This window comes from Drosophila montana, unplaced genomic scaffold, assembly GCF_035044405.1.
Source record: "Drosophila montana isolate Dmon_TW-CO22-7 unplaced genomic scaffold, ASM3504440v1 contig_2667_1, whole genome shotgun sequence".
Classification (NCBI taxonomy): Eukaryota; Metazoa; Arthropoda; class Insecta; order Diptera; family Drosophilidae; genus Drosophila; species Drosophila montana.
In genome coordinates, this window is record NW_026997534.1 from 131595 (window position 1) to 158627 (window position 27033).

Here is a 27033-nt window from a genome sequence, read left to right on the forward strand (position 1 = left end):
GCTAAAAATAGTGCTATATTTTTACTAGTATTTTATATAAGTTTTGTTATTAGGACAAGTTAAAACTTGACCAAAATATAAGATGTAATTATTTCAACGACTGCAGTTAGATAACAGCGTGAAAGGCATGTTGTACATCTATAACGTTATGCATTAACATACCTCTGCTATAACGATAACATCAATAAGTCGATTTACTTTACTCTGTGCATTTTTAACACTACTTTTATTTCGATTCGATTTGAAGGCGGTAAGATTTGAAATATGAATCAGCCTTTAGTAAATAAACATAAGCTATATTGGAATTTCGAACCGATGTTATTCTGTTTATTTACGACTTTATTTAGAATACCATTTTCATTTTTTTGTTTATATAATTACGTGCTACAAACTAAATTCATTTGTTAACCAACTGATAACAATATATATTTTTCTTTCGTGTGTATGTGCGTTGCTACGTTTGTGTGAGTGTATGTGTGTCTGTGTTTTGCTCGTTCTTTAACATTAACTCGATGTTTGTTTTCTGTTTATATATATTTTTTTTTGTTGTTTTCGCTTTTTCTTTTTTTGTTTAATTCTAAGTACCTACTTGTAAACTTTTCAACGTACATATGGTGTATACAGTTATTAAATATTTATATTCGCTTTCACTTACTGGCCAGACAAGCTGCCCCCGCGCCCCCTCACTATTCCCCCCACACCCGCCCAGCAATCAACTTAAAACTTAAGCCTGTCCCCGGTCGCCGTTCGTCGATCTGTCCTTGGGTCCACGTAAATTGCAAACGAATTTTCCGATTTTTCTTTCGTTTTCGTTTTTCGTTCTGTTTTGCTACTTTTGAAAACGGAAACGCTCGAAACGCTTAAATCGAAAATCATAGAAACTAAATTAACTTAAAACATACAATCCAAATTGTTCGTTACGCTGCTCGATGCATGCCACGCCCCCACACCCTACGCCCACGCCTGCCAGCGCCTATTTCATTTAAATAATTGTTGTGCGTGCTTTTTTTCTGTTTTTTTTTTCATTTTTTTTTTGTTTTTGTTTTTTTGGCACACTCTCCGCTCCGCTCACTCCTCCGGCGGCTCCTCGGGTATTTGGAGATTCTGTGCCGCATGCTCCGAGTCGCCGAGCAGAACCGACGGATACTCCTCGTGCACCGAATTGGACTGCGAATCGGCGAGCTCCTCGAGCAGATTCGATTTGCTCGTCGGCGGCGGCGTCGTCGTCGCCAGCAGCACATTCGGTATATACTCGACTGTCTCATACTCTGTTTTGGCCACCGTATCGGCGACGCGCTGCTCGTGCTGCTCGGAAACGACAGCCGGCATCAGCGGCGGCTGCAGCTGCTCCTGCGCCTGCTCCAACTGCTTCTGCTTCTGCTTCTGCTTATGCTCCTCCAACTGGTCCAGTGTGCCGGGCAAATCGCCGCCTGTGGCATTCATGTGTCCCGGCTTAACGGATGCCTTCAGATTGGGCTCCTCTATGTCCAGGACGACGGGCAGCGTATCGTTTGGTTGCGGCGTCGTTGTGCTCGTCGTGGTCGTGGTCGGCGCTGTGGTGGTCACCATTTCCGGCGTTGCCAGTGGCTGACCTATGGGCGCAGGCGTTGTCGCCGGACTGATTACGGGCGGATTCGTTGTCGTCGTCGTTGTTGTTGATGTGCTTGTCGTGGTGTTGTCCAGCTCCAAGTGCAGCACCGGCACCGGCACCGGCGGCGTCGGGGTGGCCAGCAGCAGCGGCGGCGGCGGCTGGGCAGCTATTATGACCGGATTGATCAGCGGCTGGCCCAGCGTCGCAATTAACGGCGGCAGCAGCTCATCGTTGTTCTTGATCAGGATGGGCGAGGGCACCAGCATCTGGACCAGCGGCTTGGCGTCCTCGGCATCGCCGATCTTCAGGTTGGTCACCAGCAGCGGCAGATCGAAATTGTACAGCATTGGCAGCACCGTGCACACCTCCTGGTCGTTCTCGAAGCACTGCGAGCGGCCGCGGATGCGCGCATCCTGCGCGGCCATCAAACGACACAGCTCGTTCAGGCGCACATCACACATGATGGGATTGTCTGAGCGAAAATAGTACAACACGATATAATTTATAAATTAAATATAATAATTATACAAATATTATTAATTACGTTTCTAACTTGGTGTCCCTCGCTCTTTTAGTTCCCGAGATATGCCCAAGAAACCTTTTTACAAACTCGATATTTATCGATGTTACGAACACGGGCGTGTAAATAAGAAAAGATATACGCATTCTGCCTATGGAAATGAATTATATTTAATTCAAGCAGTTCTCGGTGGATTATTTCACCAAACGACTCTCATTTGGGCAACATATTAAGAAGAATCCCGGTTCGAATCCAGCGCATGGGCCAGAACCAGGCATTCTCTTAGCCAAAGGCCTCAGTAGTCAGCTCTATTTACGTTCCTGATGATAGTATGGAACCAGATCTATGCTTCTTATAATCATAATAATAATATTCCAAATTCAGGACTTCAGCTCTTATAGGGTCTTATATTGATATATCCTGTATATCCTATATATACGTGCCTCGATACCTTTGTTTAAAGTGGCTTGTTCCTCATTTGGCATTTCATCCATCATACATAAGCCCAATAGATAAAGGCAGGAACTACTACATAGTCAAGCGAATTCCACACACGATACTCCCACAATGGGGCCTACCTCAATGGGCAGTTTTTGAGAAGTGCTCATCTCGTGGTACCGACTAAGGGAATTGGCTGGCCTATTTAATCGAATTTGAACACGGATTTGGAGTAACAGTAAAATGTTTCTCTTAGTCGCCTAGTAAAACAAGTCGTGGACATACTGTGGAGGTATTCCAGTATCCGCCAACCACACGGCTGGGACAGACAGACATGGCCACATTGACTCAGCTCATCTACCTGATCAGGAATATGTATATATATACAAACTGGTATTGAAGATGATATCTGAATACCTTAATACTGTTTTTTTACTCTTTTTCCTAAACATTTTCTATGAGTAGAAGGCATAAAATTTATGTTGACAATTTTTGTTTGGTTTAAAAAACTGTGGATTCTTTCGAAATTTCCTACTGCAATTTTTTTAAATACACTTAGGAAAAATTCTAGAATTTAGTACCAAAATCATAAAAACCCCGATTTGAAAATGTAGCTTAACTAAATTGAAGTATAAAATGCTTATTTTAAGTACAATTTGGTTTAGTACGAATAAACTTGAACTATTGTTGTTTTTCCTCGAACATGTTTTTAAAAAATTGAATTAATATAAAATATAATTGCAAGTAAAATGCATTTTTTACTTGATTAAATCATTTCAGACTTATAAGGATATAGGACTTATTTAGATTGAGAATAAGACCATTTAGAATTAATCTTAAATAACCTACGTTTTATACTTAAATCGCAAGCTTTTATCTTGATTTTTGCATAACTAATAAAGTACACAAAAGTTTGTACCTTGGTTTTCTCTCAGTGTATTTGGGGTACTCACCATCGAGATGTATCTCCAGTTTGCCGGGCACATTGTGATTCTTGCAGCGCGTGTTGGTGACGAGTTCGCTGGAGATGGTCGAGATTTGATTGTTGGTCAAGTTGACCTGGCAGAGCACGGGCAGCCCATAAAAGTCGTGCTCCAGCTTGCTGATATTGTTGTAGGCCACCTTCAGGATCTTCAAGTTGGGCAGCAGAGTCTGCGAAAATAAACGAAACGTTGGTTGTGGCTAAATTCAAAAGGAAGTTCAGAGTTTTGACCTACCGTTTCCAGCTGCTTCAGTTCCACCAGTTGATTGCTAGTCAAGTCGAGAATCTCTAGGCGATTCATGCCGTTCAGGTCGCCCGGCATAATGTACTCGATGCGATTCTCCGGCAGGCTGAGTATGCGCAGATTGCTCAAACCGGCCAACGCCGAGTCGAGGGTAACAATCTGATTGTGATCGAGACGCAGATCGATCAGCGGCAGCTCCGGCATGTGCTTGTGGCCGGGCAGAAGGCGTTTAATGCGATTGTGGGAGAGATCGAGTATCTTGAGGGAGCGCAGGCCGTGCAGCTCCTCCATGGAGAACTCGTCAATGTCGTTGAACGAAAAGTTGCCAATCTTCAGCTTGGTCATGGGATGCAGCGAGGAGTTCAGCGAGCGTATATGATTGCAGGCCAGATTGAGGGTCTCCATCTGGCGACACGCCTGAAAGTCATCCTGCGCCAGAAACTCCAGCTCATTATTATACGCAAACAGTTCGTTCAGATACTGCGCATTCCTCAGCACGCGATCGAACGATCTCAGCCGATTGAAGTGCAGATGTATCGTCTCCAGGTCGTTCATGCTGGCCATGTTGAGGGGCAGCCGTTCCAGCCGATTGTTGTGCGCCATCAGCAGACGCAGCTTGCTGTTATCCGGCAGCTCTCCGTCCAGATCGCTGATGTTGTTCGCATTGATGAAGAGCGACTGCAGCTTGGTCAGTTCGTGGAGCGATCCGTTCAGCGATTCGATTTGATTCCGGCCCAAATGCAAGATGAGCAGGCTGAGCGGAAAGGCGCCACGATCCAGCCGGGTTATATTATTGCTGGGCAAGATCAGATTCGTTACCATTTGGATGCCCTTCAGATCGTCCTGCTGCACGGCTCGTATGTTACAACGGCCGATGTCCACGGTCTGGAGCAGCGGCATGTGATTCAAGACGTGCTTCGGAATCTCGTCGAGTTCGTTGTCGCCGACGCTTAAGTAGGTGACATTCGATAACCCGCGAAATGGCAGCTCTGGCAGCGATCTAAAAATAGCATCAAAAATAAATAATAACAGAAAATAGAATAATTAAATGCCATTACCAAAAATTAGATTCGGAAATAACAAAAAGACATCATCTATAAGTGGCTGTAACTAGATTCGAGTGGGATGGAATTGAACTTTTAGATTTCATACTTCATACTTTATCAGCATTGAGTTAGGGAAAAATCTCTTCAAATCTAATCTTCAAATTTTCTATTGCATACTTTTTGGCTCGCAAGTACCAATGACACTGGCTGAAAGCGGAAATTATGCATGAGGATGCGATTTTAAAAAAATATACTGGGTTTAACAATACATTAGAGCTTTGGCAGAGCTTTGAGCTTTAAGGGAACTCAACTGTGTTTACTTTACTTAAAATTCTTTTAACTTCCACAGAGCTTTAAGTTGTTACCACTATTTTAGCGATAAAACAGACTACTTATAAAAACACATTGGAGAGCTTTTGCAGAGCTTTAAGAGCTTTAAGAAAAATGAAGTGTGTGTTACTTTATTCACAATTCCTTTACTTCCACAGAGCTTTAAGCTGTAAGTTGTAACCACTATTACGGCGATAAAACAGACAACTTAGTAACAACACATTGGAGAGGTTTTGCAGAGATTTGAGAGCTTTAAGATAAATAAACTAAAATTACTTTAATTGCAAATGCTTTACTTACACAGAACTGTAAGCTTTAAGTAATTGCAACAATTTTAGTGATACAACAACCAGCTTATAAACAACACATTTAATAAAGCTTTTGCAAAGCTTTGGAGCTTAAGATTCATTAATTGTATAAATAAAATTTTTAAAAATTTAGGTCACTTTAAAAAAATACATTTAAGTGATTTCCAATAAACAAAATTGTGGAGCTTTTGTTGGAGTTTGAGCTTTAAACGAAATTAATTGTATTGATTTACTGTTCTTAAAAAGTTTTTGGAAACTCAAAGCTTTTTTAAGTATGTGTAACAGGAATTCAATATTTTCACTTTCTCTATTTTGAGGAAAGAAAATAAAGGTATCATTATATAAACCTTTTTCCTGATATGCCTGTAAATGTATCTGTAAATGAATCTGTAAATGCATCTGTATCTGTATCTGTATCTGTATCTGTATCTGTATCTGTATCTGTATCTGTATCTGTATCTGTATCTGTATCTGTATCTGTATCTGTATCTGTATCTGTATCTGTATCTGTATCTGTACTGATCTGTATCTGTATCTGTATCTGTATCTGTATCTGTATCTGTATCTGTATCTGTATCTGTATCTGTATCTGTATCTGTATCTGTATCTGTATCTGTATCTGTATCTGTATCTGTATCTGTATCTGTATCTGTATCTGTATCTGTATCTGTATCTGTATCTGTATCTGTATCTGTATCTGTATCTGTATCTGTATCTGTATCTGTATCTGTATCTGTATCTGTATCTGTATCTGTATCTGTATCTGTATCTGTATCTGTATCTGTATCTGTATCTGTATCTGTATCTGTATCTGTATCTGTATCTGTATCTGTATCTGTATCTGTATCTGTATCTGTATCTGTATCTGTATCTGTATCTGTATCTGTATCTGTATCTGTATCTGTATCTGTATCTGTATCTGTATCTGTATCTGTATCTGTATCTGTATCTGTATCTGTATCTGTATCTGTATCTGTATCTGTATCTGTATCTGTATCTGTATCTGTATCTGTATCTGTATCTGTATCTGTATCTGTATCTGTATCTGTATCTGTATCTGTATCTGTATCTGTATCTGTATCTGTATCTGTATCTGTATCTGTATCTGTATCTGTATCTGTATCTGTATCTGTATCTGTATCTGTATCTGTATCTGTATCTGTATCTGTATCTGTATCTGTATCTGTATCTGTATTGTATCTGTATCTGTATCTGTATCTGTATCTGTATCTGTATCTGTATCTGTATCTGTATCTGTATCTGTATCTGTATCTGTATCTGTATCTGTATCTGTATCTGTATCTGTATCTGTATCTGTATCTGTATCTGTATCTGTATCTGTATCTGTATCTGTATCTGTATCTGTATCTGTATCTGTATCTGTATCTGTATCTGTATCTGTATCTGTATCTGTATCTGTATCTGTATCTGTATCTGTATCTGTATCTGTATCTGTATCTGTATCTGTATCTGTATCTGTATCTGTATCTGTATCTGTATCTGTATCTGTATCTGTATCTGTATCTGTATCTGTATCTGTATCTGTATCTGTATCTGTATCTGTATCTGTATCTGTATCTGTATCTGTATCTGTATCTGTATCTGTATCTGTATCTGTATCTGTATCTGTATCTGTATCTGTATCTGTATCTGTATCTGTATATGTATCTGTATCTGTATCTGTATCTGTATCTGTATCTGTATCTGTATCTGTATCTGTATCTGTATCTGTATCCGTTTCTGTACCTATATCTGTATCACATTCTGTATATGTATCTGTATATGTATCTCTTGTATTTACCTATGTCTGAACCTGTATCTAGATATGTATCTGTATCGGAATCTGCACCTGTATCCGTATCTGAATCTATATCTGTAAGTGAATAGGATTCTGTAAGTGATTCGGTATCTGTATCTGAATCGTTTTCTGTACCTGTATCTCTCCCCGTGCCCCTCTAATTCTATTCGTGTTTGTATATCTTTATCGATGGCTGCAAGCGGCTATTAAGTTGTCGCCGTCGGGGCGCCAAATGGTCGCATTATTCATGATGGGAACTGGGCTGGGAACTGGCTGCTGGTGCCGCTGCTGGCCGGCTGGCTGGCTGGGATGATGGCGTGCAAATTGCCCATTGGCATCCAGTGGACATCCTTGGCGCCGTTATTGGCAGCAGCCTCCAATAGCCTCCTGCACTGATTGGCAGTCATCTATTTATAGAAGCGCCTGAGCGTTCCGAGACACTTGATCTTGATTGATTGCCCGCGGCGCGGAGCGAGTTGCTTGTCAAGCGTTGATTATGTAATGAGGAAAAACAGACTCAACGATTGCAAGGATGATGCATGTACGATATACCCAGCCGGCTGCAATAGATACCGAGTATATTGTATCTATAATGAGTGGATGCAGAGCGCGCGTTGAACTTGAGCGCGTATCAAACGAGATACACATGGAGCTATATATATATAAACGATATATATATATATATGTGATGTGATATACATACGGACAATTCCTTAACGTCAGTCATATAATTGTCACACGACCTAACTTGGCCTCTTGATCATTGATTGAACGTAATAATAAAATTCAATTAGGTCTCTCTCGCGCTCGCTCTCTCTCTCTCTTTTGCTCTCGCTGTCGCTGTCTCCTTCCCGCTCATTTTTCACAAACTGAGCTGACCCCAGGGAGACCAAACAAAAAAAAACAATAATAACAATAACAATTACAAATAACAATAACAGAAACAACGGAACATTCCATTTCTAAGTATTCATTAGGTCTCAATTTTTTTTTCACTTTTTCAGCTAAATGAGAAGAAAACATTAACGAAAATAAAGAACCAAGTTAGGGTAAACTTTCTTGTTGATTGTTTACTTTCTTAAAGCAAAACATTGCGCAGCATATTCATAAGTATATATATATATATATATTATATACACTCGACTGAAGTAGTTGGTTGTAGTTGTTATCACTTGGCCGGTTTGTACTTGGAATATTCCATAATAAATTATGTAGCTATCGTACTCAACACTTTTCGCACTTTTGTCAGGGCTGCACTCATTGAACTACTCCTCAACTGTATAATCAGACACACACACACATATATATATATATATATATATATATATGCAATTTGATGAGCTCTCTACACATCAAGACATTGCCATGTCGCATGGCTCGCGGCTTATCAGCCTGAGAAAACAAAACAAAAGTAATCAATGCATCAATCGCACAATCCACACATCCCATCCAATTTGCAGTCTCTGGACCCGACTTAAGAGCACGCTTAACTATTTCTATCTATTCCGTTAGAAAACCCCAGAACAAATAAAAAATATTGTTGACAAAAATGGAAACATTTTTGAGAATTCAAGTCGCATTGTGATCAGTCGGCGATCGTAAAAATGATCATTAAAATCACATTATAAAGTTGGCGCCAGTCATAAACTTATGACGAGCTCGTCGAATCGTTAAAACAGCTGCTCTTATCACAGCCAATTCACATACTTGCATATAAAAATACAACTCTCACACACACGAAAGACCACAAATACGCTGCCATTCGGTTTTTTTTAGCCGATAGGTAAAAGTCTAAAATGCGCTTAGGGCAGCTAATTTTGTGGATTTCGTAAACTTGAATTGGAATCTATAAATTCTTCTGCTTATGCTGGTAGAAGAGGATTTATTGAAAGAGAAGTCAGATCCACAGGATCTAAATGCCAGGATTAGAAAAATATTTAAAATAAAATAAATTCTTGAACTAAATATATCTTAAGTTTTACAACTGAAGAGTTTTACCTGCTTTTAAATATTGATAAGCTGTTATTTTAAAATATATCGTTATTATTTATTTTTAATGTCAGATAACATTTATAATTAAAGCCAACAATTTTCTTTAATTTTTTTTATACATAATTTGGCCTTGAGTCGGCCAATATTTTGGGCAATATTTTGACTTTGTCAAATGGACAAAGCTTCATAAAGTCCCATAATCAAAAATGTTTTGATTATATTATATTCTGTTGTATTTAATACTAAGGTTGACACTTGTTTTGTCGAGTATTAATAAAAAAAATAATGTAAAAAATCTATTCATATATATTAAAGAATTTTACTGACTGACTTAGTCAAAGCATTAAGCATAGGTCATATAGCAATAGAAAATTGCTGAAATTTGTGAATGAAATTGAATATTGAACAGCTTGCTTGAAAAACATCAAAAACTAATTCAAAGTGAGCTTTTCAAGCGTTGCGTTTTGAGACTGCGTGATGTCTGACTAATAAGCAGCAGGTCGCCAGTTCAAATCCAGCAGCAATTCGCAAGTTATATGTATATTTGATTTGATTAAAATTGAAGTTGTTCGTTGTACAAAATGAATTGGTTAACTGTTAACAAAGATGGGCTGATGGATAGTAACTTGTTTATCCTACATTATAAATTTAAGTAAAATATATATTTATAATAATTCTAGTATCAATAAGAATAGGAAGTACAATCTTTCTAAAATTCTGGGGAATAATGTTTGATCACGCGAATCGCAGACAGTTTGGAAAGGCTACGCGCTGTTGATACGGACTCATAAGCATATCACACACACACACACACTCAGTACACACACACACACACACACACAGGCACACACACTCACTTGCAGCAGAGCGTTTATTTTCCTGGCTGACTCGCTGAAGTGGCCTGGCCTGTGGCATGATTTGGTCAGAGCGCGATATTAAGGCAATAGGTCAATTATATTAAATTGACATCAATGTAAAAAGTTTTCACTGGGCAGCGGCAGCGGCAGCGGCAGAGACAGCGGCAGCACGCGCTCGCGCCGCGGGCAATCGAATCGAACCGAATTGGCGTTGCATATGCGCTACACTCAAAAAAACGAATAAGTGAGTTGTCAAAAATAAACAAATATAAATGATTATACAAGCTCTGATATATGTTGGTATTAGGAAATTTGATCAAATACCTTTTAAGCTTATTTTAAGTATAATAAATATTATTGCAATAAATTATTCACGCTTAAAACAAGTAAGTTTTTGCTAGAAAGAAATTAAATAAATTTAAAATCAACCATATTAATAATAAAAAAAAATAATGTAGAAAATCATGCTAACGAAAACGTGCTAGAAATTTAAGAAAAATCTTTTTAGATCATAAGCTGAATTATTTTTGCAGCACGGCATAATTTCTTTGAGTGTACCTAATATGTATGTAGGCATATATAGCACTGATTCGATTAGGTTCTAGTAATTAAATCATTTTCCATTTTCTGTTTTCAAATTGCAACTGTTGGCTGACGTTTGACAAATGGATGCGGCCCGCTGATAAAGCGGTTGTCAGGCGAAATTGTATAACCCGGTGCCAGTTAACTGGCAGTTAAATAATTTTTGAGAAATTTCTTTGCACATATCTGGCAATAATTGTTTTGAATGTTTATTGCTGTCATTGTTGTTGTTGTTGTTGCTGTTGTTGTAGATATTTTATTGTATTTATTGTTTTTGATTTTGCGGCTGATTAAGAGACAAAAGTCAAATATCAATGAACCCCGCTTATGAAATAGGCCTGCATATTAAATGTGCACATATGTATATAAATATTCTTTCATTGTGTGTCAATATTTATTTATATTTGCTATTTTTAATGCGAGTGTGTGCGAGTGTGTGCATTAAATTGAAATTCATTCAGAGTCGCAGCCAACGGAGAAAACGTGCAAGTCGCGCTCGCTCCAAGCCCGAATCGAATAAAAATTGCAATTATCAGTTTTTGCATACGCATTAAGTATACGTCGGATGTCTCTGGGGAATTACTATATATACCCATTAGCTCAGCTATGTATGAGTGAGAATGAATGAGCGACTGTCGAAGAGAGAGAACGGGAGCCTACGTATTTTTATAGAAAATTGATAAGACACTGTCCACTGGCTATTTCAATTATCAATAAAATAAAATCAAACGAAGACAGAAAAAAAAACAAAAAAATAATAATCGAAGCACGAAGCGAAATGTTTGTGTTTGGCTTCGTCTAGATCTTCTAATCTGCGAGAACTTGGAAACTTTAGGAAACTTTGGTAGACGCGTGTCGCAATGCCACAAAACTAGTTGTAATTCGTCTCAATTGCATGCGGCATGGATCCCAGAGGCCGGGCACTTGCCTAATTGAAAAATTAAATCATTTACTTTCAGGCCAGGTCATAATTAGACGCCTGCGCGCGCGCGCGCCCAGAGCCCAGCTCTCAATTGAGACCCAATTTAAGTCCAGTTTGCTAATTGTTTTAGTATCCATATATGCCAAAGAAATTGGCTGTCAACACGTGAAGCGCATTTTCTTTAAATTTGTATTTATTGTATTTAAGTACATTGTACTCGTATTTTGTTGTTGTTCTTATTTTCGAGTTGTTTTCTTTTTTGATTGGGTTTAAGGAACCTAAATTGATAGACAGCGAGCGGAAAATTCTGTACGCCCAGATATGGGGAAAGGCCTGGCCTTGAAATCTAGCCGATAATTGGGTTGAGGGGGGGGGGGGGGGGCGAAAAAAGGGGGCATCTCTATAGGAAAAGAATCGGAGTAATCGAACGGAACTTACCTGAGTCCGTTCCATTGCATGCGCAGCTTATACAGATTAAAGTTCATATCCCGAAATGATCTCATCTCCAGATCGTCCAGTTGCGAATGGGTTATCTTCAGATCGATGCTCACGTCGGGATTCAGCTTATTGGCCAGGCTATCGACGACCGCATTGAAGGACTCCAGCTTCTCGCAGGAGAGCTCCACGTGATTGAAGGCCTTGCCCGTTTCGCAGGTGCACGGCGATATCTCCGGCCGTACCGAGCATTGCAGCGTTGCAATATGAAATACGGCGTACACCAGGGAAGTCATTTTGTTGGTTGCTCGGAAAAACGAACCGTACTCAAAGAACTTTGCACAATTTCAATTTCAATATTATTAGAATTTTCCTTTCGATTCGATAGGGCTGACAGGACTTTTGGGCTGGACCAACTTGCAGCAGCAGGCGGTCGGAAAAATGTTTTGGTTATTTAGTTTTTCCGTGTGCGTGGGAAAACTGTCAGCGCGTTGCGAACATATGTGCGGGAGTTTCCATGCTTATGTATGTGGTTTTTTTCCCACTCCTTCTCTCTCTCTCTCTCCCTCTCCCTCTCACGCTGGCTCGCTTGATTTTTGACTGCGAGATTCTTTTGAAATTTCAATCACTTTTCAGGCTGTAGGCGGCATCGGATTTCACTCAAAAACGCGCTTTAAAAAACCCGCACACTGTTCAGATTGTACAGATGTGTGATGAATATGTTGTTTTTTTTTTGTATATTTTTTTTGTGGGGACTGCACTCTCGCCTCGCGCTCGCTCAATCGTTTGGGTGACCTCTTAATCTTCTAAGAACAAAACAAAAAAAAACAATTTAACACACACACATGCACGCACCGTATTGTTGTTGTTGTTGTGTTATTTTTTTTTTCAATATTATTTTATTTTTTATTTTAATTATTTTTGTTTTTTTTTTTTTTTTGAAAAAACCGCGAGTTTTGAGCGAGATTGTGAGTGTAAAGTGTGGAGTCGATTTCTATATAGTATTATTTATTGTATGTGGTATATTATATTCGTTTATTAATTGTATTTGTTTTTGATTTTTGTTGCTTCTCTTTAGCACTAGCGATTTCTAGACCCGATGTTCACGTCTTTAGCCCAACACGGTCCGTTTGCGACTGGGAAAAATAATGAAAACGCTGAGGATCCGTATGCTGGCTGCGTCGGCAGCGGCGACAGCGACAGCGACGTCGACGTCGACGCCAGCTGCTGCTGCTGTTGCTGTTATTTGCTGCTGCTGCTGCTGCTGACGACAACTTCGCTGCTGCTGCTGCTGTAGAACTTTGAGCGCGTTTTTTAATGCAAAAGTTGGCTCTTTCTTTGCTTTGCTTTGCCTTTCTTTTGGTATTGCCACAAAATGTTGCTGCTGCTGCTGCTGCTGCTGCTGCTGTTACCTATGTAATTGACCAGCGCCAACACTCAATTAGATGTGTTCCTGTGTGCGGCGCCAGGCGTCAATCTCAATCTCAAGTCGGCGCCGGCGCCGCTGTCTGTTTGGTGCGTGTTTTAGTTGCCCCCTTTGAGCGGTTGTTGTTGTTGTTGCTGCCGTTGGGTGTTGCAGCCACATGTGCATGTTGTAAGTTGAGTTGTGCGAGCTGCTGCGTTGATTTCTCAGGAACCTAGGCAACAGGCCATGCATTGGTGCGCCTACTCGTATATCTATGTATGGGGCATCATTATCATCATCATGTGTTTACATCTGTTGCTGTTGTTCTTGTTGTTGTTGCTGTTGTTGTTGGCTTCTACTCTTACGCACTGCTGTTAAATTGTCCTGTGCACGCACACGCACGCACACGCACGCACACGCACGCACACATGCTAACGGCTGCCACATGCGTTTTAAAAATCAGCGCTACGCACTCTGTTCCATTCGTATCTACATACATATGTTTACGCAGTATCTTTATCTTTCGCATCTTTGAGTAATGTTTTCAATTATGACGTTCCAACTGCACAAAAAAACACACACACAAACACAAGCTTGAAGTGCTTCAAGCACGTCAACTGAATGAGCCGGCTTGTTATGATTTGTTGTTCCCGTTGTTCTTGTTGTTGTTGTTGCTGCTGTGCCGCCTCATCGATGATAATCACGCGTAAAGATTCTGCACATTTGGCAGACCAATTAAATACCCTGCATAGATGTATATGCTTGCATAAAATGGCAGTTGCTCTCGTCTACCTCAACTGGAAAATCAATCTAAACAGTGATTATTTTTCTTTTTAAATTAAATTAAATTAACTTTTAGAGTTATATCGAATTTATAATAGCCTTTGACCATATCAATTTAAATTTATAAGCTGAGCTTAAATAAATAGGGAATGCTTATAGTTGCGGACAGCGTGATAGATAAAACGCATAGCCTTTAGATTTCAATTATTAGTTAACTTTCAACATATCTCTTACGTTAAACTTGCCCACCAATTCCAGGGTATTTTAAAAGCATGCAAGGTTTTGACTATTTTCTAAACATATGCAAAACTGCATTAACGGTGCATAGTTTGCCATTTTGAGCTGAATATCGATTATCGATAAGCCGAGCTTAGTATTTAATTTGGTATTTAATTGCAGCTGCAATGGCAGCCGAAAAATTTCAACTTGCTCGTAAATAAATCAACAATAATTGCCCACTGTCAGCTACTGTGGCAACTGGCGCCACCTCATTGCAGTTCGCCAGGCGCCACATTAAAACGAGAGAAGCAAGAGGCAGGCTGCAGCAGCAGCATGCACCATGCATCAAAGTCCGCAGCCTTAATTTATTTTGAAGTTCTGGCCGTTGCCATTGCTGGGCACAGCGCATACATAATTAACCAAAGCCCCCTTAAAAAATGCCGTCTGTCGCCGCGAATTCCTCACCAAATTCCTACGGCTGCAATGCGCGTGCCAACGCAGGCAGGCAGCCAGGCTGCCCACCCCTGCGCCGCCCTTGCCCACCGCTCTCTCTTCTGCTGCTGTTGCTGTTGCAATTAATCATTGGCTGCCGGCAAGTGGCAATTTTCTTGTGGCTTGTTGCAAGAGTGCCACTCGGACTCGATCTCGGTCTCGGCTTGATGACACACACACACGCACACCGGCGTAGGGGCAAATATGGACAGGCGACGCACGGTTATTTTTAGTGTGACCGTTACACGCCCCCTTGCGACAACTAGATGTATATATATATGTATATGTATAATCGATTAATCGTATTCGTATTAAAAATACACAACGATTGCGTAGATGGGCTATTTTTAAATTTCAATCATGCCTAAGTATTAAAGACGAAAATATTTAAAGAGCCAACAAAATCAACAACAAATATTAATTATTACTTATTCATATTTTTGTGCCTGCCACATAAATTATTTCAACATTTTTATGTGACAAATTTTTCGTGTTCCTTTTTTTTTTTTATTTAAAATTCAATGGAAACGTCAAGTTGTGCCGTTATGGCCAGATGCCGTAGCATTATCAAGTCATGTGGCATGAATTTTTGATATATTTTTGTGATAGTTGTTGTAATATGAATGGACAATTTACGGCGCATTCCTCGTTTAGCCACTCGAGCAAGATGCTGCAAATTCCAGAGATCAACAACGGAAATGATCATGTGGCAAAGCCCCGTATCTGGCCAATCCGTGCACGTCAATGGGGCCTGGCCGCGTTAATTGCGGCTAAAATATTTGGCTGGAATTTGTTTGTCGTCACGGCTTTGTCTGCTGGCCAGTGTGGCCCACTGCGTCATCCGACACGGGGACGCCATCGATCAATTGAGCCAATTGCCATACAGCTAGATATGGGAGCAGTGTTGCCAACTATCTTTACAAAAAAAAATGGCTAAAAATAGCTATGTTAGCTTATTGGATACAAATTGGCAATAAAAAAAGGTTTGCTAGTCATTAAGATGCCAAAAGTAGCTAAATCAGCTTGAAACTGTTTAACTGTTTACGGCTAATAAAAATAGCCAAAAGAGCTGAGCTGTTCGTTAATTAACTTAGTTTGTGGCTTAATTTAATTATGTAGTTTTATTTAGCTTTCTTCTTTAATGCAGAGTTGTCCTAAAATTGTTTCGACCTTCAATTTCGCAAAGTTTTGCAGTTAATTATGTATGTGTATGTGTAATATATAGTAATATATTATATATGTATATATATACATATATATATATATATATTGAAGCAGCATCCGCTTCCCGAGCACTTCATGTGACTTCGTGGACCGCCTATTGGTCAGGCTGCAATCGAGCCGCTTTTAAACAGAACTTATCCAATTAACTAAATTAAATACAATATTTTAGTTAAAGTAACATTTACAATAAAGCACTAAGCACTAATCGCCCGCCTACCCGCCAACTACTTCTGTTCAGTGAACTTGGCGATCTGCGGATATTTGCCCGGCTTGTAATCGATGTCCTGTTTAAGGCGTTCCCTGGCATTGTTGCGCACGGCCTCTGTGTAGGATGCCTGAACCACAGCGTCATGTGCAATGGCATTGATCACAACATCCGGATTGACAGCCGTATTGACGCCGGGTCCGTTCGGTCCGCTCAGACCGGTGCTCTGTAAGGCACGCTGCACTCCGCTGGCGATCAGACACTCAACATTTGGCGGCTTTTCCGACTGGATGATCTTGCGGCGCTTGGCAGACATGCCCGATATGTAGGCATCGGAGTACGGTGGCTGTGGCCGGTTTTGCTGCAATGCCAGGAGAGGATTGATTAAGCGAATCGCATGTCAATGGGCTGCGCCACTCACCTCCGCCTGGGTCTGCAGATCCCGCGTTATCACAGGCAGCCAGTCATTGGGAAAATTGTTGTGCCAGGGCTCGGAGCCGACTGTCACGGCGGGCAATGGTGGCTCCAGTTCTGTGGCGCTGCTGCTGCTGGCCACCTCGGCCATTTCAATGTCGCTATCGAGCGATTGCCTTGCCGACGGCGACTGCTGCTGCTGCAGCGGCTGTGGATGAAATGCAAGCGGTGGCGGCGCCACAAAAGGCTGCTATTAGTCGCGAGTAAGACTCAACCCCCCAACACTTCCCCTCCCCCTCCGACTTACATCTAAGGGCAGCGACGACTGTGAGTCGCGCAGCACCAGGAACTGTTGGGCATCGGCGGTGTCCGTGTGCGCCGGTATTGTCGGATCAATGTAGATGCATAGAAACTGCAAGGCTTCGTTGCGGAAATCTGTAGAGGATCAGGCACAATTAGTTGGGTGTTTAAACAGCTTCCAAAGAGCTCACTCACTTGAGCGCAGTGGCACGCAGAGCAGGCGCATCAGCTGGCGCCAATAGAGCTCCGCATTGACGCTGCCGAGGCACAGGAAGAGCACACTGTACAGGCGCTTGCGGAACTGCTCGCAGATCTGTTTGAGCTGCTGCTCGAAGTGGCTGCCGCAGCTGTTGGATCTGTAGCACAGCTCGATGACCAGGCGCAGGCTCTGGCGCAGCGTGTTGCACACCGAGTCGCGCGAATTGTATTCCGGCCGCTCGTATTGCGGCAAATAGAGCAAGCTGTCGCCGAACCAGTCCAGGGCGCGGCCAATGGCCGAGGGCATCGTCTCCTCGTTAATGGGCGCACCCTCGAAGACGCTGTGATTCAGAAAGCTGCGCAGCTGGGCACGCAAATCGCTAGACTGATCCCTGACCACCACAGCTGCTCCTGCTCCTCCAGCGCCACCTGCTCCCGCTGCTGCTGGCACGGCTGATGTGACTGGGCCGATGCTGGTCACGCTGTTGCCGGCTATCGGTGTGCTGGCTGCCAGGCCAGCGCCTGCGATGGCGGCCTCCACAGCTGCTGCTGCGGATAAGGATACGCTGGGATTGGCTCCCGCAGTGTTGCCGGCGGCGTTGTTGCTGGCGGCCCCATTGCCGGCCAAAGCTGTTTGCGCATGATTTCTCATATTAGTTACCAAAAAATTGTCAAACATAGCGGATATAAGTCTGGATATGGTTCTTTGCATGGGCCGTACGTTCGGCGGGAGAGCACGGCGATTGAGCGTGTAGCTCGCATTGCTGTTCACAGCTGCACCGCTGCTCCCACCACCGCCGCCGCCACCACCACCACCACCGCCACCTCCTCCACCACCACCAGCATTAGCAACGGTTGCCATTCCCGGCACGCTTCCGCTTCGGTTCTCACGGCTGATAGCGGCACGCCGACGCGACGACAATGGACGCGAGAGGCTCGTGCCGCTCTGGCTACGCGGCGGCAAGCGACTAGCGATGACTATGATGACACGGATAGAATGCAAATTAGATGTCAGAGATGCAAACCGGCGCGCGAACTCCTATGAATCCTAGCTGTGTGTGGGTGAGTGTCATGGTGACTGTGTTTGTGACTGTGAGTGTGTGTATGTGTGTGCTACTCGGTTACTTTTGGGTTCGTTGAAGTGGCCAAAGCTCCACTGAATCATTCATATTTACATTTTCGGGTTTCCATCTGCATTTCAATATCTTTTTAAAAGTTTGAGAAAAGGCTATCAGACGTATCTTGGCTATGTTCCATCAAGATATCTTTAAGACTGTGAGACTAGTTTGTGTGGGCACGGACATTATCCTTATGGCTATAAAGAGTCGGCTGCTGATGTTGATGGACTAATATATTGATTAGCTAATTGATTAACGAATATTCTGTTCTTAGCTTCCATCCGATCCCTTCTTTAGGACTTTATATTCAATGATGAATTATTTGTTTCCTCAATGATTTAAAATATTTAAAGAGAAAGAGAACTTCGCTTCCAGAATACAAATTTGTGTATATATAAAGCTGGTTGTCCTGATTGGCTGATTGACTGACTGAAACATTGATTGACGCACAGTACAAGCCGCAATTGCGGGAGAAACTTAATTTTTCACAGTAGTTTTCAGGAATTTCGTCAAAAAGGGTGAAAAATAAGTGGAAAACTATTGAACTAAGTTTATTGTTTGTTAAATCTTTTTAAAAGATGTTTCTTTAAGTTCAAATATTAAAATATATGAATTCGAAATTTTTGCCAACAGGGATGAAAATTAGGGGGAAAACTATTGAAATAAGTTTTTTGTTTGTTAATCTTTTTTTTTTTACAGATTTTTCCTCATATTCATTTTAGAATAGTAAAATATATGATTACGCAATTAATCGATATTTGATAAAATGAAAGAAAAACTGATTATCGATAAATACTTTGCCCGGGAGTAGCCGGGTAATTTGATACACACAACAATTTTATATTCAGAATCGTTTAAAACTGATGATTAGTTGAATTTCTGCACTTTTTCTTTCTTTCTAGAAGTTCTAACTGTCGACCGTCCACTGTATTTTATTATGTTTATATTATATTTATTGATTTAATACTGAGGAGTTGAAAAATGAAGATCAGGTGTCGTTGGTTCTAATGAAATGTGTTGCTAATCGCTTTGTTTTGGACTTGTTTTCTTTGTTTGTCTGGGTCCAATAAAAACCCGGTTTACATCTCTGGTGAATGATGTTAGGATGAGGAGGAAAGCAAACAACGTGGCGAGGCGAAGCCGTGCAGTGCCCGAGACATAACTACTGCTCTCTCTCTCTATATATATATATATATATATATAGTTACATTCTTATTCGTACTATGACTAAGCGAAATAGGTTCTAGGCTAGGGCATAAGACTCACCCGCTGCATTGCCGGCTGCTGCATTGGCCGATCTTCGATTGCTGTTCGTGTTGATGTTGTTGCTGTTGTTGATGTTATTGTTGTTGTTGTGCTGGATCAGCGTTTCGGGCTCGCGAATATGATGGCTGTTGCACGGCAAGAAGCGATCGAAGGCTGTGTGCGTGGGCGCAATGCGTCCGGCCCAGTTGTTGTTGCCGCCAATCTGTATCTGCGGCCGGGACGTCGAGCGTGTCTGCGTGGCCGTTGTGGGCAATGTATTTGCGCGCTGCTCGCCGCTGCGTGTGCCGCTCGATGTGGATGCGGCGCCTCCAGCAGCAGCCGCTCCCCCAGCCGCAGCTCCGCCAGCAGCAGCAGCAGCTGCAGCAGCTGATGTTGCACCGGCAGCTGTTGCTGCATTCGCATCGCCAGTTCCAGTGCTGTCGGTGGCAGCTGCTGGGCGTCCCTGTGGATGCACAGCAGCGGTCATCACATGCACCGGCAAATTGATGGACATCACGTTGGGCACATTGAACTCCAGACGCAGATCCGAATCGTTTGTGGCGCTGTTCACCACGGCCTGTATCAAGCGAGCCATCTGCACGTGCGGATCTGCAAGCGAGCGAAGCGAAGGAGTTAGAAAATGGAATTCAATTAAAACAAAAGCTAACTGCGCAGCAAGGAGGTCAATAGGTGCTCCAGGAGGCATTTAGTAGAGCAACAACAAGAGGAACACAACAAATTAGAGCTTTAGGAATGCGCTCGATAATTATTTTCAGTTAGATGCAGTTGCGGGAAATGGAAGCAGGATTAGAAATCAAACAGAAAGGGGAGATGGAACCTACTGGGCGGTGGCATTGGCACGGGCATATACAGGCGAAACCTTGGCCTGGCTGCTGCATCGCCCTCAGCTAAATACTGCTCGTGCTCATCTGGAGAAAATCGACAGGGGATTAGTTAAGGGAGGTTTTCTTTTTGTGTAATCTGTGCAGTTGCTTTTGCATCTATTCATAATTGGCCACTCACCCATTTCGCCCATTTCTGGACGCGGCTGCGGCAGGACGCCAGCGACTGCGGCGGCATTTGTTGGTGCCACCATGGGCTCATCCACGGGATCTTCGACATTGTCGTTGTTGCGCGTCAAGAGTCCAGAGACGACAGCAGCTGCAGCATCTGCCTCGGCAACGCCAGCTGCCATTGAGTCATCGCTAGCATTAGGTTCCGGATCAGTTTCTACTCTTCCAAACTCCTCCCTTTGCCTAGCAAAGCCGGTGGCAGGACGGACCGGAGATTCTCCTCTTCCAAACTCCTCCCTTTGCCTAGCAAAGTCGGTGGCCATGGCGCGTGCATAGAGCTCATCCATTCGCTGCTGTTCGTTTGGCGGGTTCTGCGGCTGATCCGGAGCGGTGGCTGCTGCTGCTGCTGCATTGCCGGCCACGACGGCAGCAGGTGGCACTGGAACGCCCGCTCGGACGGCACGTGCATATGTGTCCAGTTCTAGCTGTTGTTCCATGCTCAGCTGCTCCGGCTGCTGTGTGGCAACTGCAGCTGTGGCCGCAGTCGAAGCGGCGCCGGCGCCAGCACCTTGTTGCGGCACAGCCGTCGGCGGCACCTGGGCGATGAGCTCGGCCAGCGGCGTGGCCACCAGATTGGGCGTGAATATGTTATTGGAGCGTATGTAGCCGCTCTGCTCCACGAGTATGGGCCGGCAGGTGAGCACGCGCGGGCCGGGCTGCGAGAGGTCCAGCATCAGATCCGAGATGGCGTGCTGTGCATGGGACAGATAGTGCAGGGCTTCCGAGACGCGATCGTAGATGCGTTGGGCATTCTCGCGACTAGCCGTGTCCTGCTCCGCGAAGTTGGGATCCAGCTGCAGTATATCATAGTAGCGATCCAGGAAGGGCGACAAGCGCGTCTCCACGCTGCGATAGCGCTGGAAGACACTCGCCAGCACCTGGGGACGGGTCCGGCGTCGCGGACCAATCCCAGCCGCCGCCGCCGCTGCATTGGTTGCATTGTCCTCGGCAGCTCCTGCAGCTGCTGCTGCTGATCCTGCTGCTGCTCCATCAGTTGCTTGTGGCGAGTTGGAACGCTCGTCCTCGCCTGGCGGCGTGGCGCCACCCTCAGCAGCCTCGTCGTCCGTCTCGATCACATCCTCAATGATGACCGCAGCAGCGGCTGTGGTCTCCTCTCCGCTGGTATCGCTGCCGGCCACAGCGGCGGTGCCTTCGCTGCTGCCGCTGGCCTGGGTCGAGCGCTGCTGCTGCTGCTCGCCCTCCTCGTTGGTGTAGACCGTGGGCAGCTGCACCACGGTGTAGTTGCGGCCGGGCGTGTTGCGCGAGAGTGCCGCGGTGACAGCATCCTGTACCATGTCGATGATGTTATTGTTGCGCGGCATGTCCGTCGAGGAGACGCCGACCTCAACCACAGTGGACTCCATGGTCCAGTGACCGCGTTGCAGTATATCCAACGGCTGATTGTTTAGACCGATCTCCGGATTCTCCAGATAGGCGGCTATATTGTTGGCACAGTCGATCATGTGCTGGGCAACGGTAATGCGATTAATGCAAAAGGACGACGAGTTCGGAAAGCGATTCGGTGGTGTCCGGGTCTGCAAGGGATTGCAAAAGAGATAAGACAAGGAAACTAGGGAATGAGGGCTGCGACTTACCCCGGCGGCGGTCAAGGGGCCGTTGTTAACTGGTATGGCCATGGTGCCCACCAGCATGCCGTCGAGTGCCCGGAAGTATGGTGCATTGCGCAAGTTGCGCGGCGTTGGGCGGCCGGGCATGCCGCGAAAGCCGCGCATCGGCTCATCGTTGTTGGTGGCGTTGGCGCCGCGCTGCGAGAACGGCGGACGCTCGGCGACGTGCAGCACCTTGCCGTCGACATCTGGCAGAGGGTGGAAGAGGTATTGAGTGTGACGAAAGCTGTGTGTGCAGACCATCTGGTCATGACTCACCGTATTCCTTGACCTGCTTGTCATCCGCCAGCACGCGACCCTGGTAGATGATGCGCTGGTTCTCCGCGGCGATGTTCGTCTTCTCCGCAATCTGGTCCTTGAACTGGCGTATGGTTAACTGCAAAAATGGCCAAAGAAAAGCGGGTTTGGAAGCTTCTGGTCATACCACAACCTCAAAAAAAAAAAAGTACCCCACACACACACACACTCACACATGCACACACTTACCTCATTGTCGATGCTGAAGTCGTGTGTGCGAGCATCTAAAGTTTTCACCTTTAGGTTTATTAACATTTTTTCGGCCGTCTGTATCGTAATTAGCCCGTTGTGTCAATTGCGGCGTAAATGCTGTTAAATTAGTTTCTTTTGACTGCAAAAACTTAAAACAGACGGCTGGCTAGCTGCTGGCTGCCAACGGGAACGGCGCGGGTGGAAGAAGAAAATCGGTGCCGTGCCGATGTGCGATGGCTATCGTTGTGTCGTTTCTGCCAATCGAATCGCATTCGCATTCGGATTCGGATTCGCTTTTGCTCTCACTCTCACTCTCTTTTTGCGCTGTGTTTTCCAATCCGGTGTAGCCAAGTGTGCGTTTTCTTTTTTCTACTTGTTTTATTTTATTTTTATATTTTTGTTGCGATTGCGAATCGTCAAAGCCGCTTTGTCGCAATTGCACCGTATGCCAGGCGATTTCCAAGCAACTAATTCGAAATATATATCAGGTTAATTTTGACAAACAATTACACAAAAATAGCTAGCGGCTGCGACTGAGAATTCTTAACTTCTGCTTTTATCAAATATACTGTATACAATTTGTTTGAAATTTACAAAGTTGGTATTAAAAAGTAAAAACAATACGGGCACACTACAAAAATGTTGCACAGCAAACAATACATCGACTTGCTGCCAACTATCGTTTGCTCGTTTAAATAATAATCTGGCAAGGCTTTCATTGCACAGCAGCCCTGTTATGCTGACACTTGGCGCGAATATTTGAAAATATATTCAGAGCAACTAGAAAGTTTCCAATCATCTGGCAGGCCTGTCGTTGTGCTGCAGCCCTAGCATGCTGCCACTTGGCGCGTATTTGAAAGCACAACCAGCGCATTCGCGTGCATTATTCATTTACTTCGCATGGGCACAAGTAAAATGTTTACTTGCACGTCCATAAAAACACTTGACGTGCTCACCGCATATATTAACCCACCCGCGGGCCAAAGGTAACCCGCCCTGGCCCCTTTGCGTCGCCGGCTTTGAGTTGCATCCTGTGGGAATTTTTTTTGGGCGCTGCACACACACACACACAAGAAAAAAAGCCGCCGTATGAATAATAAGAAATAAACCAGGCAAAGCAAAAGGTGTAGAACAACTTTTTGCTTTGAATATTTAAGTGGCAGAGCCGCAGCGGCAAAGGGAGTTGAGCTGCGGCTAACACAATTTTTCTTATACCCCAAGAAATGTGCGGAAATGTGATTTAATGTCGGCGATTGTGAGTTCTACGGGTTCTCGAAATGATTGCCGAATATTTTTGGTTGCGGCTTTTGTTAAAGGCGGATAAATTGTGTGCGCCTGTATAAAGATTAAATGCTTAAGTAATAACACTTTAATATTTGTATAATTCTTTTGTAGAATAAATAAATATTATTATTTTTGTACCTTTAATCAGGGGAAAATTTAATAATTTGTACACTTTACTTAACGCCTTGCAATTTACAAATTGCTTTTAAATGGGCTGTAAAAAAGTTTTAATGAGTTTTTCGACACTTTACGCCACGCCCTCTAAACAGCCTCCCCCCTCCCCCCTTTTGCCCAACAGCCGCCTTCCCCAACTCTGTTTATGCATTTTCATTTTCATTATCTTTTCTTTTTTTTTTCTATTTGTTATGAATATATTTTCGTGTTTTTTTCTACACAGTTCCCTTTCCGAAAAACTTGGTCCTGCCAGTGTTGCAAATGGCGCCAAGTGTGGGCGTGACGCCTTCGCTGACATTTCCCTGAGAATGTCACGGAGCAAAAAAAAAAAGAAATATGAATAACAGCAATAATTGCTTGGCAGTTGGTTTTTTTGGGGGACTTAATGAAATTATATCAATCGGGAGATCAGGCAGCCACCCTCCAAATGGATATTATTGTTGTTGTTGTTGTTGTCGTGCGTCTGGCAGCTGGCAAATGACTTTTACGTTTGTTATTGTTAATATTTTCATTACGAAATTTGAATTTCAACACATTGAATGTAAGTTGTAATCATTGCTTGGCCAACTTTTTCAACTTTTTCGATTTGCCCCGGACGCTTTTCTGGCATTTTCTCATTTCACGTGGCGGTCAAGAAATGGGAAGTGCAGCTCCAAAGTCTCACGTCAAATTAAATCAAGCTATAATATAAAGAAAATTGAAGCCAACTCCCTTTTGTGCCATAACACACACAGCCAAAGCCATGGGCAATGGGCGGGGGGCGGGGGGAGTGGCAAATAGGGCTGGCGCAGGGGTTGGCTTGTGTCTAGGGCCAAGACAGAGGGCAGCTGATTGGCAATATAACACCCGGGAAACCAAAAGCGGCATTAACCCCTAAGTGAACGGCTTTTTCTGCTGGGAAAGTTTTTTTCTTAAACAAGTTTTTGTATTGTATAATTAACTTGTTGAGAATTGCAACGGATCAATCAACGTGATTGAGCAAAGTGAGCAAAACCAAAGTTAGATGTTAAATGGTGTTAAATAAAGACACAAGGTTCACATAAGGGTTAAGATGAAGGCCCTTTGCAAGGCTAAATTATAAGTGTTCGTGTGCGTGTGTGTGCATGTGTATGTGTGCATGTGTGTGGTTGGCTAGTTGGTTGGCTGCAATATGCTTTACGGCTCATACTTGTAATTGCTGGTAAATAATTTCCAGTTGCAAGTGGCAATTGCATTGGCCTCATAAATATCGCCAACTTGGGCGAGAACTAAAAGCCGAACCACAAAATTTATAGTCAACACTTAATCTAAGCTGTCAATGCGCCCGCAACAGCAACAACAACAACAACAATAGAAACAATGGCAACTAACGTAATTGCTGCACATTACGCCACTACGTAAAAATGGCACAGTTGTTGACCAACACACACACACACACACATAGAGTCGCACATGTGTGCGCGCAGAGAAGTCGTAAAGTTTTAGTTGCATTCAGCCTTCCCACAATTTCGTCTTCGTTTTCGTTTTCGTCTTTGACTTTTAATTTATGTTTCAATTCCAATTAGCAGACGAGGCGCGTGGAGCTTTTATGCGAGTCCCGTTAATTGACTTTCGGCCTGGCGCTGGCGCGTCATTTGTAATTGTATACGATAGAGAGAGCAAAAGAGAGAGTGAGAGAGCGCTGCAGTGTGAGCGCTTGAGAGAGTGGGCGAGATCGGGAGAGTGAGGTTAAGTGGCACGTTTATTAGCCCGGCCAATGCAGCTAATTGAAGTTCAAATTGTGCTCGGGCATTGAGTAAGGCGCTTAGCCAAGGAAACCGTTCAAATGTAAGCACTTGCACACACACACGCACACGCACGCACACACACATGACTGAGTGTGACCAGGCGAAGAAAATGGCAGACGAAGACGAATTCACAGCAAATTCACTTAAGCGACGTAAAAGCAACTAAAGCCAATTTAACAGTCAATACAAAGGGACACACACACACGCACACGCACACTCGCACACACATGCACACTAAGGCAGTTAAGCGCCCACACAAACGCATGGCAATTGTAAGGCAAACGGAAATAAAATCAAGCATAAATGCAATAATACAATTTATGTGCCAAATTTCATAAGAGCCATAATGGACTCACACACACACACACACACACTCGCACACTCGCACACTCGCACACACACACACAAATCAAGCAAAAGTCATCAACAAACAAAGGTGACTCCTTGCCGAAGTTGAACGTAATCGTAATCACGTTTGTGTGTCCCAAGATCCTGAATGTTGATGCTATTTATGTGTCATTCTCATTGCGCAAAACTTTTTGCAGACGGTCAAGGCAACAATGTTCCCGAATTTCTACTTGAAAACGGACTATGCTTCTTTATACTTCTCTGCTTTCCCCTTCCCCTTTCCCCTCCCCTTTCCACTACTCGCTGTCTTTCGCAAGTTAACAGCATTTGCTTTACGTTTGCCAATTGCATTATAACTCAATTGTAGTTGAGCGATTTTTATGGTATCGAATGGAAGTATCGAATGGACTCCTTTACTATTCGAGTGCCGGGCTATTGAGTAGGCAACAAAAGCAAAAACTTGACTTCAGCTGCGGCAAGGGTAACAACACGAAACTATACGAAGTGCTTATACCCTGCAAAATGTTGTATGGAGAATAAAGATAATATGTTGTAAGTGCTTTATATGTTAAAATAAGTAAGTTGAAGCTTAAAATGTTGTAACAATTGTAATCCCAATTCCC

At 43.3% G+C, this 27033-nt stretch overlaps 2 protein-coding genes across 6 annotated transcripts; both read right to left on the reverse strand.

The window, feature by feature from the left end:
- Positions 1-318: 318 nt before the first annotated feature.
- On the reverse strand, positions 319-12834 carry ltl (larval translucida). The gene is made up of 4 exons (XM_064683817.1): positions 12049-12834; positions 3767-4775; positions 3503-3701; positions 319-2063 (listed from the first exon to the last, which is right to left on the reverse strand). The coding sequence occupies exons 1-4, from the start codon at positions 12339-12341 to the stop codon at positions 1069-1071; spliced, it is 2496 nt and encodes an 831-aa protein (XP_064539887.1). The 5' UTR covers positions 12342-12834; the 3' UTR covers positions 319-1068.
- Positions 12835-16166: 3332 nt separating this feature from the next.
- On the reverse strand, positions 16167-23420 carry LOC135429494 (large proline-rich protein BAG6). 5 transcript variants are annotated; one of them, XM_064683812.1, is made up of 10 exons: positions 22836-23419; positions 22608-22725; positions 22317-22537; positions 20672-22256; positions 19670-20257; positions 17283-18263; positions 17095-17222; positions 16795-17037; positions 16386-16734; positions 16167-16314 (listed from the first exon to the last, which is right to left on the reverse strand). In XM_064683812.1, the coding sequence occupies exons 1-9, from the start codon at positions 22899-22901 to the stop codon at positions 16393-16395; spliced, it is 4272 nt and encodes a 1423-aa protein (XP_064539882.1). In that variant the 5' UTR covers positions 22902-23419; the 3' UTR covers positions 16167-16314; positions 16386-16392. The 5 variants fall into 5 exon arrangements, with proteins under 5 accessions (XP_064539882.1, XP_064539883.1, XP_064539881.1 ...); XM_064683813.1 differs by lacking the exon at positions 16167-16314 and having other exon boundaries at positions 16316-16734; positions 16795-17034; positions 22836-23420; XM_064683811.1 differs by lacking the exon at positions 16167-16314 and having other exon boundaries at positions 16316-16734.
- Positions 23421-27033: the final 3613 nt, after the last annotated feature.